General features: G+C 41.5%; 1 protein-coding gene across 2 annotated transcripts in view; it reads left to right on the top strand.

The window, feature by feature from the left end:
• rerg (RAS-like, estrogen-regulated, growth inhibitor) overlaps positions 1-19,976 on the top strand; it is a 60,352-nt gene that overhangs the window by 2,195 nt on the left and 38,181 nt on the right. For both annotated transcript variants that reach the window (XM_085138589.1, XM_085138590.1), the window contains exon 2: positions 10,319-10,466. In XM_085138589.1, coding sequence (XP_084994715.1) covers positions 10,406-10,466 — 61 coding nt within the window. In that variant the 5' untranslated portion in view covers positions 10,319-10,405. The remainder of the gene's footprint in view (positions 1-10,318; positions 10,467-19,976) is intronic.

The raw sequence follows: 19,976 nt of genomic DNA, 5'->3' as shown, positions 1-19,976 counted from the left end.
TGAGGATCACAGGATTTGCTTTCTAATCTTGTAGTCATTTCTAATCACATGCTATAGTTAGTGCTGACTGTATTTAACCTTTGCCATACACAGCGAGTTTGTCTTTCGCCTCTTTTATGTTGATTTGTTAAGAATGTTCTAATTAACATTGAAACTCAATTTAAAGGACTGTTGTAGAAAATACAGAAATTCACTTATTTAGTCTCCTGATGGGAGTTAGCTGAGATCGCTCATTTGTACCTATGAAGTCTGGACACCCTTAGCTTAGCTTACCTTAGTTTAGCTTAGCTTACCTTAGCTTAGCTTAGCTTACCTTAGCTTAGCTTAAAAACAGTCTGGTGCTGTGAATTCCTAAAGCGTTGCCGTTACAATGTGTTGCTCAAAAACGTTTTGAGAATGAAGTCATTCCACAAAGCCAAAAAAAGAAAAGAAAAAGACCCTTTTCTGTAATAAACTAGAAGCATAAAATGGACGTAGTTGTTGTGATGTGTCAACGGTAGCATTTTGGCTAGTTAAGACTGGTAGTGTTGCTAGTTAAGACCAGCGGTCCCCAACCTTTTTTGCACCACGGGTCAGTTAAATGTCAGACAATATTTTCACGGACCGGCCTTTAAGGTGTTACGGAGCCCCACAGGGGACATGGGAGAAAAAAAAATTAAGACGGACTTTTGCAAGATCTCGCAAAACAAACTCGGTATCTCGCAAAAGTTTTAGCCGCATTCTTCGGAGGCCGCCAGCTCGAAGCCGACCGGGAGGTCGAGGCACGATGTGCTGGGAAAGCGGTGTTCCTCCCGGCTGTAGTAGGTCTCGACCTCCCGTTAGCTTTGAGATGGTGGGTGTCAGATCCCTGAAAACGTCGGAGCACTTTTGCAAATATGTGATGTCTTGTAAACCGAGCAGGTATCTGACGTTTACACAACTACATTCACGCCTCAAAATATCTTAAAAGTGTATTTTGTGACCCAGAAAGAGTAATATTACAACTAAGTAGCTGCCGCCATTGTTGGAATCCAACTTTTGCGAGATGTCGCAAAAGTTTTGCGAGATCCCAAGTTTGTTTTGCGAGATGTCGCAAAAGTCCGTCTTAAATTTTTTTTCTTCCATGTCCCCTGCGGGGCTTCATAAGGTGTCGCAGATAAATACAACCAAATAAAATAATACGACCAAGACAAAAACTGTGGTATTTTGTAAATATAATAATAAACACAAATTCACTGTGTAATTGTGTAACTTTATTAGCAGTGTCCTCCTAAAATCTGGGAAAAGACCCAGGGAAACCGAGTTAACGATAAAAACCCTGAAAATCATAAATTTCACACCCGAGCCTCAACTCTTGCTGCCTGGTACCAAACGACTCACGGACCGGCCCGATTGGTTGGGGACTGCTGGTTAAAACTAGCAACACCAGGAGAAATGCATTCGTAAGCCGTATATATGCGACAAACAGACACGCATGTCAGCTAACAGTACAGAACTTTATCGCTCAAGTAAGTTTACACACACAAGGAATTGGGCTCAGGTTACTTCTTTGCTCTCAATGTACACTGCACAATAGGCAACAGACAATACTGACAATAGCAACATGGCACAAATAATAACACACTGGAAGCCTGGCAGATATAATGAACTGCCGGGGACATTTTTGCCCAGCCAGGTTTGGGTAGCACAGGGTGGCTGATCTGGAAATCTGTGTACAACCGTGGTCAATAATTCCAGATGGTGGAGGGAAGGCCTGGCAGGCGCTCGCTGGATGTAGCTGCCTGTCAGTCAAAGTAAACACATCCGTAACTCTTGTATTCAGATGGATGATTTCCCACAGAGGGCAAATACGTTAAGGAACTGAATTTTTGGCACTTCTAGTTGAATCAAAGATCCTTTTTATTAACTTTAGAAAAAGTTGGGCTAGCAGTTTTCACTAGTCTTTACAGCATGCTAGTTAAGCTAGGCTACAGTCACGGTAAAGACTCACTTGTTTTTTCCCTCTTCCTTTTTCCCATCTCCAGATTCAGTTGAGAGGATCACTTCTAACAAGCAGTGATTTGTTATCCAACAACAGTATCAGACTTCAGCTAGCCAGGTTTTTATCAGGGTTTTTTGAAAAAGAGCAGAAGAAAAAGAGGAGGCTCCATATTTACAAGAGACAACATGCAAATGCACTTTTGTTAGCGCTGAACGAGTGCAGTGCTATGGTCAGCCAAGCTAGTCACAGCTTGTCTTATCTCTGTACCGCATGCAGGTGAGATGAAGTTGATAGTGATTACCACGTTTGACACATAAAGGTGGCAAACACACAGGCTGTGGTCTTTCAGAATGTGAGAACAATTGCTCTTTAAAATGCATCCCTGCTTATCCTGGCTCATAGCCGTTGTTTTTTCTTTCTCTGGCTGATCCTGTGTTTCTTTGACCTTGGATCCATGCTGAAACAACATATCATTTGTTTTTGTCTTGGCAGCCACTGGAATTTGCTCTCTGTCAAAGAAAGCTCTACATGCGTTGAGTAAAATAGAGACACCTCAGCCTCACTAAAGCAGATCATCCTGTGACTTCATTGCATGACTGAGGTGTGTGTGTGTGTGTACATACATGTATGTATTTGGATGAAGGATGAAGCAGGTGTGGAGGCCATAAAACCATTATAACATACCATAATAGACCCATTTCTGTAATATACTTACATATCTTATTGCTAATATATATTGTAATATATCTATATCATGGCTAAAGCACTTCTGGATGGATACAAACTGCATTTCGTTGCCCTGTACCTGTGCATGTGCAATGACAATAAAATTGAATTCTATTCTATTCTATTCTAATTCTAAAAGGCAAAACAGGAAGACGAATGGCCGAGTCGATAGGGAGACACGTCTCTGTGCTTCTCTTCTTCCTCTCAGTTGTGATTCCCTGCTGCTGCGTGGGAGAGCAAGGGATCACTGCAGCAGTGTGTGTGTGTGTGTGTGGTTACAGCAATGTGTGCGAGATGGGAAACAGAGGGAGAGCAAACACGAGCGTAAAAGTGAGAAACAAGGCAGAACAGCCATACATATTCCCTTCATGTCCTGTTTACATTCGACTGAAGACTTTTCCTTTAGCACTGTCGGTGTAAACACTGTGCATGGAGCTAAAAGAGAAGCTTTTATCTCCCTTTAGAGCGCGGTTGTTATGGGCGTTACTAATTCTTATAGCTAGCATTTGATGGAGTGAATAAGCATTTTAGAAGACAGAGGGTGTGTTTTATAGAAGTAGCAGCAGGTCTGGTGCACAGCTAACTCCAGTATCAGTAGATACTCATGTCCCCTCAAGCAAACTGTCCAGACTTCTATAATGCAGGTGTTAGATAGACACCAATAACAAAACAGATTAGAAGCTCAGATTAGATTAGTGAATGTCTGTCTCGCTATGTTAGCTCTTTCAAAGACTGGCAGCCTGTCCACAGTGTACCCTACCTCTCATCTGGAAGTGTTGGAATGACCGAAACATAATATCCCAGAGGTGTTCTGTTGAATTTGGATCAGAAAGACTTGGGGGTTATTCAGTGGTGTCACTTCCTTTATCCTCTAGGACAGGGATGGACAGCTCCAGGCCTCAAGGGCCGGCGTCCTGCAGGTTTTAGTTATAACCCTTGGTCAACACACCTGAATCAAATATTAGTTCGTTACCAGGCCTCTGGAGAACTTCAAGACATGCTGAGGAGGTCATTTAGCAATTTGAATCAGCTGTATCTCCAAAAGTTGATTCTGTTCATCTGGACGTAGCATTTTGTGGGAGAAATGTTTCGTCACTCATCCAAGTGACTTCTTCAGTCTCAGCTGACTGCAGGTTTCCCCAACCTTATAAACAGTACATTTGCATAATGACTGAAACCAGCCCACTAAAGGAACAATGGGCTGGGAGGTCAGTTCCTTAATCTTAATTATGCAAATTCTCATGTCACTTGGATGAGTGACGAAACGTTTCTCCCACAAAACTCTACATCCAGATGAACAGAATCAACTTTTGGAGATTTACTTACCTGGATGATTGAGAATGCATCAAGATGAATCAGCTGTACTGGATCAAGGACACATCTAAAACCTGCAGGACCCGGCACTCGAGGCCTGGAGTTGCCTACCTCTGCTCTAGGAACACGAAGCTGGGCATTGTTGCGCACCACGAGGAATCCAGGACCCACTGCACCGGCATGGGCTCTGACAACGGGCCCAAGAGTTTTATTCTGATAACTAATGGCAGCCAGGGCACTGCAGGGTGTGGTTGCACAGCATGTAGAGGTTTGTAGGTCTCTCCATGGGAAAAATGTCGATGTCCAACACCTATAAGACCATTCCTTTTTTGGGAGTTTTCTCATTGTTGCCCCTCTCGTGTACCTGTTAGTCATTTCATTAACATCAAAGCAACTGAAACTGATTAACAACTCCTCTGCTACTCCGAGAGATTTAACTGATTTGATGCTAAACTTCCTTTAATTTGTTGAGCGGTATATTATGGTACACAGCAAACTAAGGAAGCAATGAGTCTGTAAACAGACAGCAGTTGTTTTTGGTTGTTAGTATCATTTCATATCTGATGGCTCCATATCATAGTGTTTACCTAATATGCAAAAGATCCCTGCTGCGAGATCAGGATGAGACTGTAAAAAGTCTCCCAACTTAAATATGTGCAACTATGTAAAACCCTGTGAGCAACAGAGTATCCAAAATAAGTTTCTAGTGTTATTTCATATCTGATATTCTACAGAGCTTGTTTAGCAGGTGGGATCTAAGTGCCGTTTGATTGTGATTACACTGATAAGCGTACGTGCTGTCAGTTTCACAAACAAAACCTCGGTTAGATCGCTCGTCTTCAATGCCATGTGTTTGCTTCCTACTGCGTCGGATAGACAGAGGGGAGAGACTGTGGTTCCACCATTTATTATACATAGGACGACCATGTTATCAACATAGATTGAAAAACAGATGGATGTCGCTACTGTCAAGTGTTCTCTGTGTGTGAGGTGCCCACACCTGAAAAAGACCAGACTTTGAATTTCACTCACTTTATTTTGAACAGCTAGTTTGATAGCTGATAGGTAGGTAGATAGATAGGTAGCTGAAAAACCTTTCAACACAAAAAATAAAGAACATTTCATTAATCATTCAGATAAATTAAGTGCATTATACAGAATACAAATGAAATAACAAAAATATATACACTTCAGTAAAGCCATTTAACATAGCTAAAGCTAAATACTTTTGTCTAAACTATCGTTTAACCCAGTTTAAGTTAGTTTTACATTCATTGGTTTTTAATCACAGAGCTGAGTAATTTCAAACAACGAAGATGAAATAAACTGTGGTTCTTAAATACACAAAATGTGTCTACCTTGTTGTAGATTGCACAAGGTCTAATCAGCGGCCATGCACAAGCAGCAGCACAGAGCAGGTAGTGGGCAGGAGGAGGAAGAGAAGAGCAACAGCCACACCCACTAGGTCAGCGCGACAGCTACAGTAGTGTCACCCACTGGTTTGTCCCGTTTTAAAGCCTTGATGTGAGTGCTTTGTCGACACGTTGTTTACTGGAGCAACTAACCAGCTAACTGCTCAGAGTGTCCTTTAAAACAAAGACTAAACAAGATGAACTGAACTGTCTCTAAAAGCAGCCACACACTTAATCAGAACTTTAAGCCTTAATAGCATTTAATTGGGTGGTTCATGTGAAAAATTTACCCCTATACTGTTTGTCTTAAACCAGGTTGTAAACATGTTTCCTCTGTCTTAAAGACATGGGAGTCTATGACTTGATTTTAGACCCAGCCTTAAGGACTCAGTTTAAATGTGGCAGTTTCATTCTAAGCACTCAGGAAATAAAGGGTCAATGTTGCATCACCGAGGCAGTGATATTAATATTGGTTGGAGATGTAATGACACATTTCAAACATGAACAGCAGGAGAATGCCACTCAGGGACAAACCCAGTGATTCATCTTTGTCCTCGAAACTGCCAAACACCACAAACTTAGCCGGGAGGACAGAACACAATGTCATTATTGCTATTACAGCAGCAGCTTTACTCACTGCTTTGACTGCTGTTTGGTTATCGGAGCCACATCAGCAATGACCGAAACTAATATTTAAAGATGCTGGCAGCAGCCGTGACACCACCCGCCGAGTAGGAGACGTAGACGGATGATCGATCTGCACTTGGGTCACGCAGAGCGGCACGCCGTCACACCATATATAGACATATGTGTGTTGCTATGAAGGGGAAAAGGTTAGTTTAAAACATATGTGTGTGTTTAAGCGTCTGCCTGGAGTAAAGAAGAAAACTGGATGCTGGCCACTTAATAATTTCAGCCAGTGTGAAGTTGGGTGTGTGTCAGTGCCAGCAACATATTAACCAAGCACAGCTTTTATTTAACTGGGCACACGAACGTGTGATCCGGTTTCAGCTTTCTCTCATTTTCCTGCTGTAGCTCATTTCAGCCAACAAAGAGCGAGAAGTCCAGACGGATCGTCTGCACTTCATGTAATGTACACAACGGTGACTGACGATAAATCTGTTCAAAAACCTGGCTGACAAACTTCAGCACGCTATAAATGGCTGTCTTAATTATTGAACGGCAAAGTTACGTGGTGTTAAATTAGAGTGTACATTTAAAAATAATTCGCAGAACAAATTACTGTTGTCTCTTGACATCTGCCTGTTCAACATCATTCTGTTGTAGATTTGCTGCTCTGCTTGGGATCATTGTCGTATTGCATGATCCGGGGTTTAGCTGTTGGCCACACATTTGACTCTCGTATGCTTGGTGTACGGAGGAGTTCGTGGGTGGCTCGGGGACTGCAAGGTGCCCAGGTCTTGTCTCAAATCATCACCCCTCCACCACCGTGCTGGACACCTGGCATGAGATCTTTGTGTTTCTTGCTAATTGTGGTGCTGTGCAATATTATTACAGTACCTTGTAGTACCATATCACCCTATTAGAGCACTTCGCTCTCGCTCTGCAGGCCTACTTGTTGTTCCTAGAGTATTTAAAAGTAGAATGGGAGGGAGAGCCTTCAGTTTTCAGGCCCCTCTTCTGTGGAACCAGCTTCCAGTTTGGATTCAGGAGACAGACACTATCTCTACTTTCAAGATTAAGCTTCAAACTTTCCTTTTTGCTAAAGCATATAGTTAGGGCTGGACCAGGTGACCCTGAATCCTCCCTTAGTTATGCTGCAATAGACGTAGGCTGCTGGGGATTCCCATGATGCACTAGGTGTTTCTTCTTCACTCACTATGTATTAACAGACCTCTCTGCATTAAATCATATCTGTTATTAACCTCTGTCTCTCTTCCACAGCATGTCTTTATCCTGTCTTCCTTCTCTCACCCCAACCAATCACAGCAGATGGCCCCGCCCCTCCCTGAGCCTGGTTCTGTTGGAGGTTTCTTCCTGTTAAAAGGGAGTTTTTCCTTCCCACTGTCGCCAAAGTGCTTGCTTTGATTGTTGGGTTGTTGGTTGATTGTTGGTTGATTGTTGGTTGATTGTTGGTTGATTGTTGGGTTGGCCATATGATTGTTGGGTTTTATGTATTTTTTTTTTTAATTAATTAATTTAAAAAAAAAATTTTAAATTTTAAATTTTTTAATTAATTTTAATTTAATTTTTTTTAATTAATTGATTTAAATTTTTTTAATTTTTTTAAAATTAAAATAAATTAAAAATTAAGTTATTAAAAAATAACTTAATTTTTTTTGTGTGTATTATTGTAGCATCTACCTTACAATATAAAGCGCCTTGAGGTTTTTGTTGCTGTGATTTAACGCTGTATAAATAAAATTGAATTGAATTGAATTATTGCCACTATTGCCATCCATAAGTCTTATGATTTGTTCAGATCGAACTTTGCAAACCTAAGCTGTGTTTACATGTTCTGACCCTATGTTCTGTAAAACCTTCCAAAAAAGCCACACTTGCTCAGTGTTTTTCTAATTCTACTGTCATGGACTTTAACATTCAACATGCTAACTGAGGCCCGTAGAGTCTGAGATGTAGCTCTTGGCTTATTACACTTTCTCTGAGCATGGCACAGTCTGACCTTTGAGTAACTGGGGAGACTGTCACTTTCACCTCATGTTGTATCAAAGCTGACTAACACACAGCAGGATTAACTGAGGCGTCGCTCCTCCTGATCACTGGCATCAGGTGACTGTGAGAGCTGGAGATGTTGGTTCCTACAGCAAGCCAAGATCTTACTTTGAGTATCATTGCACGGGTGGCAGGTATACAGAATAGTGATTACTTCAGTGTCCATGTGTTGAAGTGTCCAAAGACAGTCAGGCTGAAAAATAAAGGTAGCACCTTCCCACCTGCTGCACCTTTAACTGTGGCTTGTGGTTGACAAGCTGCACCTCTGCACTGCAGCACGTTAGAATAAAGGATTTGCAAACAGATAATGTCGACGACTTTGCTTCCTAAGTAGATTTGTGACTAAGCTGTATGTTTTTCTGCACATGTCGTCGCTAAACTAAGTTATCTTTAGCTGCAGCTGCCCAGCCAAACACAGCATGACTCCCCACATAAACCTGGGGTGTTACATTCTCTCTGTCAGCATTGGTGCTAATGGGAAACGCACCAGTCTCCTGCTAGTTTGTTCCAGGATTGCTGTGAAGTCATCAAGCTAAGATTTGAATTAAAGCTTTGTCAGTATCTGTTTGTTCTCAGGTTAAAGGTCCGAGTGGAATCCAGGAGAAAAACAGAGTGATCAGGCCAGAAGTTTAGAGTCAATCACCAGGAGAGACAGCGCCACAGCTGCTTGTTTTCTTATTAAACAGACGGGCGTGTGGCTGTTTAATCTGGCTGTGCTGCTGTTTTCTTTTTCAATGGATGATTTCAGATCTCGGTGTTCTCCCCCACTCTCTCCTGTCTTTTTCACTTCACATTTTTCATGCACCAACATAAAAAACATAGCCTGGGTAGATCAACAGCCTAAAAAAAGATGGATGTGACTGTCCAACATTCACTTCACTATGTTGTTGGAAATGAAAGCCTCTGTTCTCTCCTGTGGAGGTACAGTGAGAGGTGTGTGAGGGCCATCACCTTCAGATGATTAAAGCTCTATAGACTGATGACAGCTGCAGGAAGGTTGCAGTGTGCATTTCATCCTCAGTGACTGCTGATGGATTAATAAAGTGTTTTAAAGCTGGTATTCTCCTTTTTTTCACTTTCACTTTGACTTTTGAATTCAGCCCTCTCTCTGCATGTTGATCATTTTCATTTCCATCAAACGATGTGGCATCTTTTCATTTCTAACACATTACAAAGTCCATATCAGTGTAGAAATCCGGCAGGATTCTTTTCCACTGAGAGCTGACATGTTTTCACATCGTTTCATTCATTTTTTGAGTAAGTGAATCAGCCTTTCTACTGATATTTTCTTTAACCTGTGCACAATGAACTCATTTTTAGACTGAACTTGATCCTTTCAGTACCAAAAATTGCAATAAATAAGGAAGAAAGAAAATGCTTTGGTCCTGAATTTGTGGCCATCTTCTTAAAAGAGCTGCTAGCATCACAATCTTCATGTTATCTATGCAACCTTGTCCACATAAAATCAAGTTTTTATATTTATTTGCAAGTAGTGATGTGACACTGACGTATGAATTATTTCATTTTATTTGCTAAAACTATTTATTTCCTTTTAATTACACTCAGTCATAGTCTGCTACTTCTGCTTGCTTCCTTGAACACTTTCTCTTAGGGATGCACTGATACCGATACTGGTATTGGGTATCGGGGCCGATAGTGTAAAATGTGTGTGTACTCATACTCGTAAAAGTTAACCGATACCATGAACCGATACCAACTTATTTCATTAATCAGAGGGTGGCTTGTCATTTCTGTTGTAGTTTTTTAGATTGGCCACTAGGGGGACATCCCGCGCTAAACAGGCACAGGGTTAGGCGAGTGAGACTGGCAGCTCCAGATAAAAATTGAGAAACTGGAGGCTGCTGTAGCTAGGCTAAACAAAATGTCAGCAGTGTGGAACAGCCAACTTTAACTCAGGTTTTGGAAAAGCGAAGAAAATTTTTTTTTTTTTGTGGTCATTTTTATTAAGATTTTATTTTTTATCGGCAGAGAATAAAATAAAACTTGTCTGCATTTGTGTGTGTGTGGTAGAAGTATCGGTTTTTGTACTCTGTATCGGCAAGTACTCAGATCCAAGTATCGGTATTGTATCGGTTTGAAAAAATTGGTATCATTGCATCCCTACTTTCTCTGTGACTCACTTCTGATGGTGGAAATGTTTCGTGAAATCTGCAGTGGAGCTAAACGTAGACGCATTACCTGGTCTCCTCAGACGCTGCTTCCTGGATGGAGGATGTTCGGGGCTGACCTCGGAGATCACTGACTGGCTCGCTGAGCTTCTCTCGTCACAGCTGCTGTCATGGCCAAAAGCCCGGAGGTGAAGCTGGCCGTCTTCGGCAGAGCCGGGGTGGGAAAGTCAGGTAAACATCAGTGTGTGTTTGTGTGTGTTTGTGTACATTCGAGCTCTAACAAAGAACTGTTTTACTGTGCGCACACTTTTAGTTCTTCGAGTGGCTCAAACTAATATATTCAACAACTTCACCACAGGACTCGGTGCATAAATCTCCTTCCGCCTCATTAAAGTTGCCATATTGTGTCTCCATAGTTGGTGCTTTCCAGTGTTTTCCCTCCATCGTCCCTTCAGGATTTTTATGCTTGCTGTAAAAATCATACTGACTTTGTTTGCATCGTCACCAATGCAGTAGGTGGTTGTTATCGGTCTGGCTTAAAAGCCTTCATCCCCGCAGATAAGCAAGTTGAGTCATTATCATCTGCTTTCAGCTTTCCTCCATAAGCTGCAGCCACTCACGCTCAGCTGGCACCGTGTACGTTTTCTCGGCAATAAAACAGACCATGTGTTTCCCGTTGGCGGCAAATCAAGCCTGATTGCTTCTATGTAGCAATCAGATGTTAGAAAACAGGCCTTGGCGGGATCTCCTCTGTGTTAAAGGAGGCCATTAAAATGTCGTTGGAGGTCAATTCAAGTGCTGCACTGAGACGTATAACAACTGAGGAGCTCACAGCCTCCAGCTGGAAGGAGTGCAGCTCTGAAGCACGTCAGTGAGGATGATGGCATCTGACGTAAGTCTGGGTTCTTCTTCAAAACATACCTTGAAGCTTGAATCTGCTGCTTCTTTCCATGAACTAAAAAGTGTGATGTTGGTGCTGGAAGCTCATCATTTCATCAAGTTTTATCCCCCCCTGCAAAAAAATATATATATCAGGGAGCTGACATCTGTCCATGTCAATCACACTGCTGCAGTTCCCGTCTTTTACTGCGACTTTCTGTTTTGCAGACGCTGGCTTGTCATTCACATTCAAACTTCTGGAAATAAGATTAATGTTCCGGCTTCTGTCTGTAATGTATGAACATGTCACTGCTCATTTTCTCCAAGAAAAAAACAAAACAAAAGCACCTCATTGATAACTTTTCCAACAGCTGCAAACAGTTACTGCTGATTATTTCCTGCAGTGTTTCACACGTATTTTGACAGTCACACAACTGTCAAAATACGTGTGAAAAAGCTGATGGAAACAGATAAAATAGTACAAAAAAAAATATTTCACAGCAGTTTGTGAAATGCTTGCAAGATGTAATATACTGAGTCCTGTGCCTGGATAGAAAGTCATGACCATGCAATCTTTATGTCCCAATGAATCGCAAGTCACAGCTGTCACAACAGTTTCAATAGAAGCCTTCAGACACTCAGGACTTATTTATATTTTTACTCATGAGAACCTAAGTGGTAAAGGCACAAAAATGTGTCTTTTAGTTTTAAAACTAAAGTTGTCCAAACTTTAAAGAAAAAAACCTCTTTAAGCAATTTTGTGATTATTTCTCGCCTTGCCATAAGACTAGGCTGCAAAGTCTGCAGCCATGCTAACACATCTGTGTTTGGAACAAACAGTGGCTCAAATGAAATAGAGGCCGGTCAGTGACCTCTTTGGAAAAATCCATATTCCCTGAATAGTTGGCGAGTGGTTGCTGGAGGTTTCCTCCAATGCACCAAAATCTCCCTGTATTTGCTTCCGTCAGCAGATTGCAACAGTTACGTCTGCAACCTCCGTGCAGTTTCCAGGTGTCTGCAGGAATGGAGCATTTAGCTTTATGAATCACCTGCAGAGAAAATGTTGGGCCTTAACACTGCAACCAACACAAAGAGAAAACACTGGGGCTTGGGTGCAACTTTAACTTTGTAGGCAAACTTTCTGTTTCCAGTTTGCGTTGCATTATTAAAACTTTCTGCTTGGTGAGCTGAGCCGGTTTTTGATTCAGCACCATATACAAGACTACAAGACTTGACTACTGTAACAGCCTGTTTACTTGTCTAAACATGAAAGGGCTAGCCCGCCTACAGGTTGTTCAAAACTCTGCAGCGAGGCTACTGACCCGCTCGAACAAGGGTGCTCATATGACCCCTGTTTTAAAGTCGCTGCACTGGCTACCAATCAGATTCAGGTTCCATTTTAAAATTCTAGTTTTAACTTTTAGAGCATTACAGAGACAGGATCCCCCCTACATTGCTGATCTGATACCTCCACTCGTAACCAAAACCTTTTAGTGGTCCCCCACACTCGTTTTAAAACCAGAGGGGACCGATCTTTACAAGCTGTTGCACCCAGATTGTGGAATGCACTTCCCCTATTTCTACGGGGTTTGGACTCAGTGGAGACCTTCAAAAAGCAGCTAAAGACATTTTTATTTCAAAAAGCTTTTAATTAGACCAACGTTTTCATGGTGTATTTTATGACAGTATTATGTTTTTACCTTGTAAAGCACTTTGTGACATATGTCTGTGAAAGGTGCTATATAAATAAAGTTTACTTACTTACATATACCTCTTTACACTCTAGTGGCTACCAGCAACCTCCAGCAACCACATGCCAGCCAGTTGCAGAGTATACACTTAGTAACCCTAGTAACCACAGGTCACTAACCAGGCTCTAGACCTATCGAATGGGGTTTAAAAATCAGTTCCACAGCTACCTCCAACAACCTTTAGCAACTTGTCAGAGATTGTTCCTCAGCGACCAGAGGTTGCTCTGTTCTCTGGGCCTGTGTGAATGTGGTTTCTATTTGCACTGATTCTTATTGAGTGGGTTAGCATTTGTCATTTGTACTCAAATCAAAGTGCAGTTGATGGTGTATTGGAGTCAGCTGAGAACAACATACATTATGTCATTCTGGCCAGTCAGTGGTTTACTCAAGATATCAGTACAACTGCAGCTCATTATAACTCTGAAAGAGAAGTCACAGCTCACTGAAGTCAGTTGGTTTCATCCTTTCAGACTGTCTGTGAAAAACTTCTCGAGGAGTCTGATAAGGGGAATATTTCAGCGAGGACTGAGCTATAGAACTTTCTCACAGGCCTTTTCCAGAGTTTTGGTGGAGTGCTCGTCTCCTAAGTTGTTGTCTAAAGTGTAGAAGAACAGAAAATTGTAACAAGCTTGAGAACAATGAGATTGATGCTCCTTCTGGTGACAAAGCCACTTGCTCAATGAAAGGTTTCTTCCTCTCTCACGTGGACATTTGATCTTCACGTGGACAGCTGCAGCTTTGTATTTGCCTGATCCTCGTGTCACCAGCATGTCTCCCTTTTGCTTTATTTGAATGCACAAAAACAGAGCACAGCATGACAACAGCCATTGTTGCCACATCTGATGCTTCGCGTAGCCCTGGTGATCCTTTCAGCAATGAGCGGCTCTCATCTAAACATAGGCGTTCACTGGAAACTGGCAGATGCTATCAGATCAATCAGTTTGCTTCTCAGTGGGAAACATCTGCATTTCGGCAATAAATTACACTCCCCCTGCGCGCACAGTGTAACAGGGAGGAAAAGCAAAATAACAACGTTAAGCAGATTTAATATGTTGTTTTGGAGCCGTGCTGTGAACTTCGTAAATCTCTTATCAATGCAGTTTAGCTAAAAGCTTTGAAACACAAGGTTGTGAACCCTCAGTTCAGTCTTTAACCTACCTGAAGTGTGTTCAATCACTAAATTCCATCTTTGTGCTGCATTTTTGTTTGTTTGTTCAAATTGCTATCAATTCAACCAACGAAAACCTCCTTGAGTGTTAAATGTTCCTTCTGATTCCAAACACATTAACAGCTTTAGATTTCTGATACTTAGTTTAACTTGGAAAAAAATGTCGGGTGTCAGTGTTTCATCTTTACTTTGGACAGCAGTACCGGTGTTATCTTCACCTTAGCTGTGATTATTCCGAATGATCAGCAGCAGACCTCTGGGGTGTCTCAAAATTGTTTGATGGGGTTCGAGGCTCCCTGTGAGGGTCTGACTTGGACTCCTGCAGAGAGATCGAGCTCCAATAAAGAGCTGAGTGTGTTAAGTCTGGCTCTTCTAGCAGTTTGCAGTCTTTTGGTTTATTGACTCAGCAGACGTAGGGCGGAGTGGAGTGAGAAAATAAGACCCATTTATCCAATCGCTGTGCCTTTAACTTAGTCCCTACTATACAAACACACACACACAAATACAAAAGAACACACACAAATAGCAGATGCTGTGAGCTCTCTTAGCTCCTCTGCAGCAGGCTTTTCAGTAGTTTTGTCAGACTGCAGCACATCAAGTTGTATTAGGAAAAACACGGCAGCAGATTATTATGTTTAACACTGCAGAGAACATCAGTCAATATCTGAGCGTAGAGGCACTTTCTCTGCTGCCTCGCCATCTTTCAACAGTTCTATTGTATAGAGAGAGGACTCGCAGCAGAAATGACTTCCAGGCTCTTTGTTGCACACGCTGACAGATTGTTAGTTATAATAAATTTTAGAATATTACAGAGAGGACCTTTGCCTGGGATTGTGTCTGTTCATATTAACATTTATTGAGCCTTACCATCGTGGCTCAAGAGTTGGGAGTTCACCTTGTAATCGGAAGGTTGCCGGTTTGAGCCCCGGCTCGGACAGTCTCGGTCGTTGTGTCCTTGGGCAAGACACTTCACCCGTTGCCTACTGGTGGTGGTCAGAGGGCCCGGTGGCGCCAGTGTCCGGCAGCCTCGCCTCTGTCAGTGCGCCCCAGGGTGGCTGTGGCTACAATGTAGCTGCCATCACCAGTGTGTGAATGTGTGGATGACAGGATGTGTAAAGCGCTTTGGGGTCCTTAGGGACTGAGTAAAGTAAAGCGCTATACAAATACAGGCCATTAAAGCTGCCCTCAAATAAATGAGACTAGAATGGATTAGCCAGCAGTTATAACGGCATTAATCAGTATTCACATTTATGCTCATTCACACTACAACAAAGTGCTTATATAATTTTAAACAATTAAATGACTAATATAGAATTATTTATTTTGTATTGCAGGTCAACAAAAAACAAAAAAAATTCACTCAATTAACAAAAATATTCTGTTTTTTAAAAAAACCCTCGGACAGATTTCATCATGTGCAAAACCAAGACATACTGTTGAAACTAGAGATGGCACGATACCACCTTTTTATGTCCGATACCGATATCATAAATTTGAATATCTGCCGATACCGATATGAATCCGATAGTGTGTTTTTTAATCAATAAAACTGTTTTTTTTTTAAATATCTTGCTGCTTTTTGTTCATACTCAAGTTAAAAAAAAACAAAAAAAAACAAAACACTAAAGCTATTCTGTTATACCTGTATGCAAAAACTACACTGCACCCAAAATATTTCATAGTTCAGCAAAACTGATCAATCTAATAAACTTAAACCTGCTCCATCCTCCCTATTCTGGTATTTTAAAGAGATTTAGAGAGATTTAGATCTCACCCTGGGTCAACACACATGAATCAGAAGATTAGTTCATTACCAGGCCTCTGGAGAACTTCAAGACATGTTGAGGAGGTCATTTAGCCATTTAAATCAGCTGTTTTGGATCAAGGACACATCTAAAACCTGCAGGACTCCGGCCCTCGAGGCCTGGAGTTTGACACCTGTGCCTTAGGCAGTATTATTAAAAGGCGTATCGTACATTTTCATTGCTATGCCAATGATACTCAGCTTTTTCTATCCATGTCGCTAAGTTTAGATAAAAGTGAGGTTACTGTACTCAACCCTAAAGTTTTAGAAATATGGTATCCCCAGTAGGGATGGGTATCGTTTAGGTTTTATCTGATACCGGTGCCAAACCGGTACTTTTGAAACGGTGCCGGTGCTTAAACGGTGCTCAAACCGGTGCTTAAAGAATGGAGAACACAAAATTGGTCCAAAAACCTCTCATGTTCAGCTGTTTTTTTGTAAAAAGATAACAATGTTAGCCTTTTCTGCAGCTATGGGGCATATATGGTATCACTCTTGGCCTGAAGCAGCTTAAACAATGGAAAAAACAAAAACTTTGTCCAAAAACCTCTCATGTTTAACTGTTTTCCACTTTTTCTTTGGTCATTTTAGCCTTTTTGGCCAGGGTGAAGGGAGTATCTGCCATCAAACAAGAAGACAGCTGCATGTAGCTATGACGGTGTTTGCTAGTTCACCTTACATGCATTAATGTAATAACGTGGTTAGCCTACTCAACGTAAATTACACACGAACAACATTAAGCTACTCACGCAGAGAAGAACGGCTGCTGCAGAACCGGTGCCATCATGGCACCGGATACCGGTACTCATCCCTAATCCCCAGTAACACTGTGAGGAATCCTGAAGTAATTTCTGATATGTTCCTGCCTTTCTTTCAAAATTTGGAAAGTCTCAGAGTGAAACGGTGAAAACTAGTTCATGCATTTATTGCTTCTAGACTGTGCTATTGTAATTCATTATTATCAGGCGGTCCTGAAAGAAACTCCCTGAGAAGCCTTCAACTGATCCAAAAGGCTGGAGTGGGAGAACTGGCAGGGACTAGAAAGAGAGAGCAGATTTCTCCCACACTGGCTTCTCTTCATAGGTGTCTGTTGTCCTGTCCTCCTCCTTGAGTCTCATCCTGCCAGAGCTTTCTTCTTGTGAAAAGGGAGTTTTTCCTTCCCACTGTTGCCAAGTGCTTGCTCATAGGGGTCATCTGGTTGTTGGTGTATAATCGTAGGGTGTTAACCTTACAATATAAAGCGCCTTGAGGTGATCATTGTTGTGACTTCAGCCTAGTGTAGCATAAATGTTTCAGTCCTCATATAAAAAGCAAAGTTAGTACTAAAATGATGTTTACTAGTATTATTGCCCTTGTCATCTTCATAAGCTGATCGTGTGCTCTGTTCCTTCTGCTGTGCTGCCAGTAATTACTAATAAACAAGGCGGGCTTTCACTGATAGCATTCACGTTAACAGAGGGAAATGTGCTTTGAAACTTCTCTGGAAATTCTTTCGGAAAGTTAACTTCAAGGCGTGTGAAGCGCCAGCTCGTAAAAACTCTCGTCTCGTCACTCCTCAAACACGCCGCCTTCCCCTCCTCTCACTGGCCTGTCTGACAGCCAGACAGCAGAACAAAAACAAAGGAGTGAGCTAAAATGTGTCTGCTTCTGAAATACCACTTGCTTACCACATTCAATGCCAAGAAGAGGACCTGATGTATGGTCTGGAGATGTAAACAGACATTCAGAGGGCGGACAGGGGAGACGAGGCCACAAAAACAAGACACTACTGTGTTGGACTCTGTGAAAAACTACTGTAAAAAGATTATTTGGTATTGTTTTTTTCTTTTTGTAGAAAAAAAATATGGATTAGATGTTGTAACACTTACAATAATATAAGTGTGATCTGATTTTGAAACAAACCTGGTAAACATGGCACAGTGCGGTGGCCATGCTGCTCCCAAAATCAACTGCTTGTGATTCCTGCTGGGTGAAATGAAATACCTGGAGAGTGATCAAATAACTCACCAGTTATTTGACATCCATCAACGATGTTTGTGTGTACCTCCTCACATCGCACCGTCGAGCTATTTCCGAGGGTGCAGAAGCAGAAGAGCGCAAATTGCCTGTCCTGCTGCTCGAGCTTCCAGGCACATCCTCAGCCTTTGACAGCTGACAGAGCCCAAAGCTGTGAAGCTGACTGGATATTTGACTCCTCCTGATTGCTTTCTCCGTGCCGGACCTGGTGAGCAGCCATATGGTGTGACTCATAGCATGCATTTTGCCCCAGAACAAGTGCTCTAATCCGTGGGTCGGAAGTAGATTTGACTGGTTTTAGATAAGAGATCTGAAAAGGTTCCCAAATGGCTTTTAGAGTGTGAGTGATGTGCTGTGCAAAGCGCTAAGTGACTTTTATGCACTTGAATATGTTACATAAGAGTTGATCAAACTTCAAGGCTTTATTCTTTTAAATGGGGCTTATTTGCTCAGCAAGCCAGTCCTCTCTGTGTTTAGGTGAAAAGTCAAGTAGGTGCTCACGAACATGCAGCCGAGGTCAGGTGCTTAAAAAAAGTTATCAAGGTCACCAGACAGCAGGAACGTCCAGTAAATAATACATGACTTTAATTTCTCACAGTATGTTAGATTAACCCTTTAAAGTCGGTCAGAGCAGGCACGCTCTGTTTTGCGTAACTACTTTTAAATCCCGGTAGCTCTGCAACCACGTAAGCTAGCGCAATAATTTTTTTGCATATGAAACCGGAGGAGTTGTACTTACATCTTATGCCATCAGCTTGTCCTCGGTCACAGTTTCCTTCCACATATAGTTTTGCAAAAACTGCATAAAAAGCACTTGCAGCAACAAAAACATAATATTCCAGAAACACGCTTTGCCGATCCGATCAGCTGTTCATAACACTTCCTACATTGGATTAGACGTCAGCGCAAACTATCACATGTCCGCCATGACCTGCCCGAAACCGGAAGTGACGTCATTTTTGCGGAAATGTAGTTTTTTACCGTCCGGGCCTCAATGAGCCTATACTGGTGTTTTTAAAAGTTATCTTTGACTTTATGACTTTCTGTGTCATTTCTGGGATGCTTAGGACTCATATTGCACTGCTGGAAATAGTTTATTTTGATGCATATGCTGCTTTTTTGCAAATTTGCATTATAATATTTATTTTTGTTTTTCCTGCAGTGTATAAAAATTGGTGTATTTCAAAAATAAAACTATGAAGACACTCAAAATAAATTTCCTGTGGTGGGAAACTATTTTGTGCAACTTTTTTGTATTTACAGTTTTGAGGGATAAGCCTCTTAAATTTCTCTAACTAGAAATATATGTTAAAAAAACAAAAACGATTTTCAATTTTTTTGTAGTTTATTGCACTTTTTTGCAATTTATGTAATTACTACGCACTTAATGCATACATATTATTAAAATCTAGGCTGTAATGGTTGTATTGATGTATAGCAACTTAAAATCCTCCCAAAAATGGCTCCACAGCATGTAAACATATAATATAAGCTCTGGTGGACTTGGTTCTATGGTAGGTCTTAGAGGGTTAATAAGTCTGCACTGTTGTTCCCAGAATCTGATTGAAGTAGAAAATGAGTACGGCACCTTAATGCACAATTTCATATGTGGAGACCAAAACAGAGCAAAAAGAGGTGAATCTTGGGCTCTTAGCAGATGGCAAGGAACAAAATGTCCAAATGAAAGAAAAAAAGCAAGTGATTGCCAAGAGTCAGGTTGTTCTTTAGTGATTGCCCTGATTGAGGCGATTTTAAAACACTAGCATTCGACTCTTTCACGCATTATAGACATTTTCCAGGCAGAAGCCAACGGAAAGAAACGACAGTTTGTGATCTTCTCTTTGATCAGGATCAGCTGATCAATGCTCGAGAGAGAAAAAAAGATGCATCCGGACACAATTGCATGATTGGATTTGGATGCCGTTACGTAGCCGACAGGTATCAGATTATCAGCAGGATCTCCACTTGGTTCTTTCCTAAAGTTGGACACTCATTGGACGGATTGCAGGTTAAAGGTGAGGACGTTAATTACCTTTTAAAATGGGCAGGAAGTATTTTTCTTTTATTCAGAAAGCTGAGAACGCTACAGTAAGGCTGCGTATTTATCTGAACATGCCTTTCCA

The sequence above is a fragment of the Neolamprologus multifasciatus genome, chromosome 17, assembly GCF_963576455.1.
Source record: "Neolamprologus multifasciatus chromosome 17, fNeoMul1.2, whole genome shotgun sequence".
Classification (NCBI taxonomy): domain Eukaryota; kingdom Metazoa; phylum Chordata; class Actinopteri; order Cichliformes; family Cichlidae; genus Neolamprologus; species Neolamprologus multifasciatus.
Note: the sequence above shows the minus strand (reverse complement) of the source record. Positions and strands in the feature narration are given on the sequence as shown.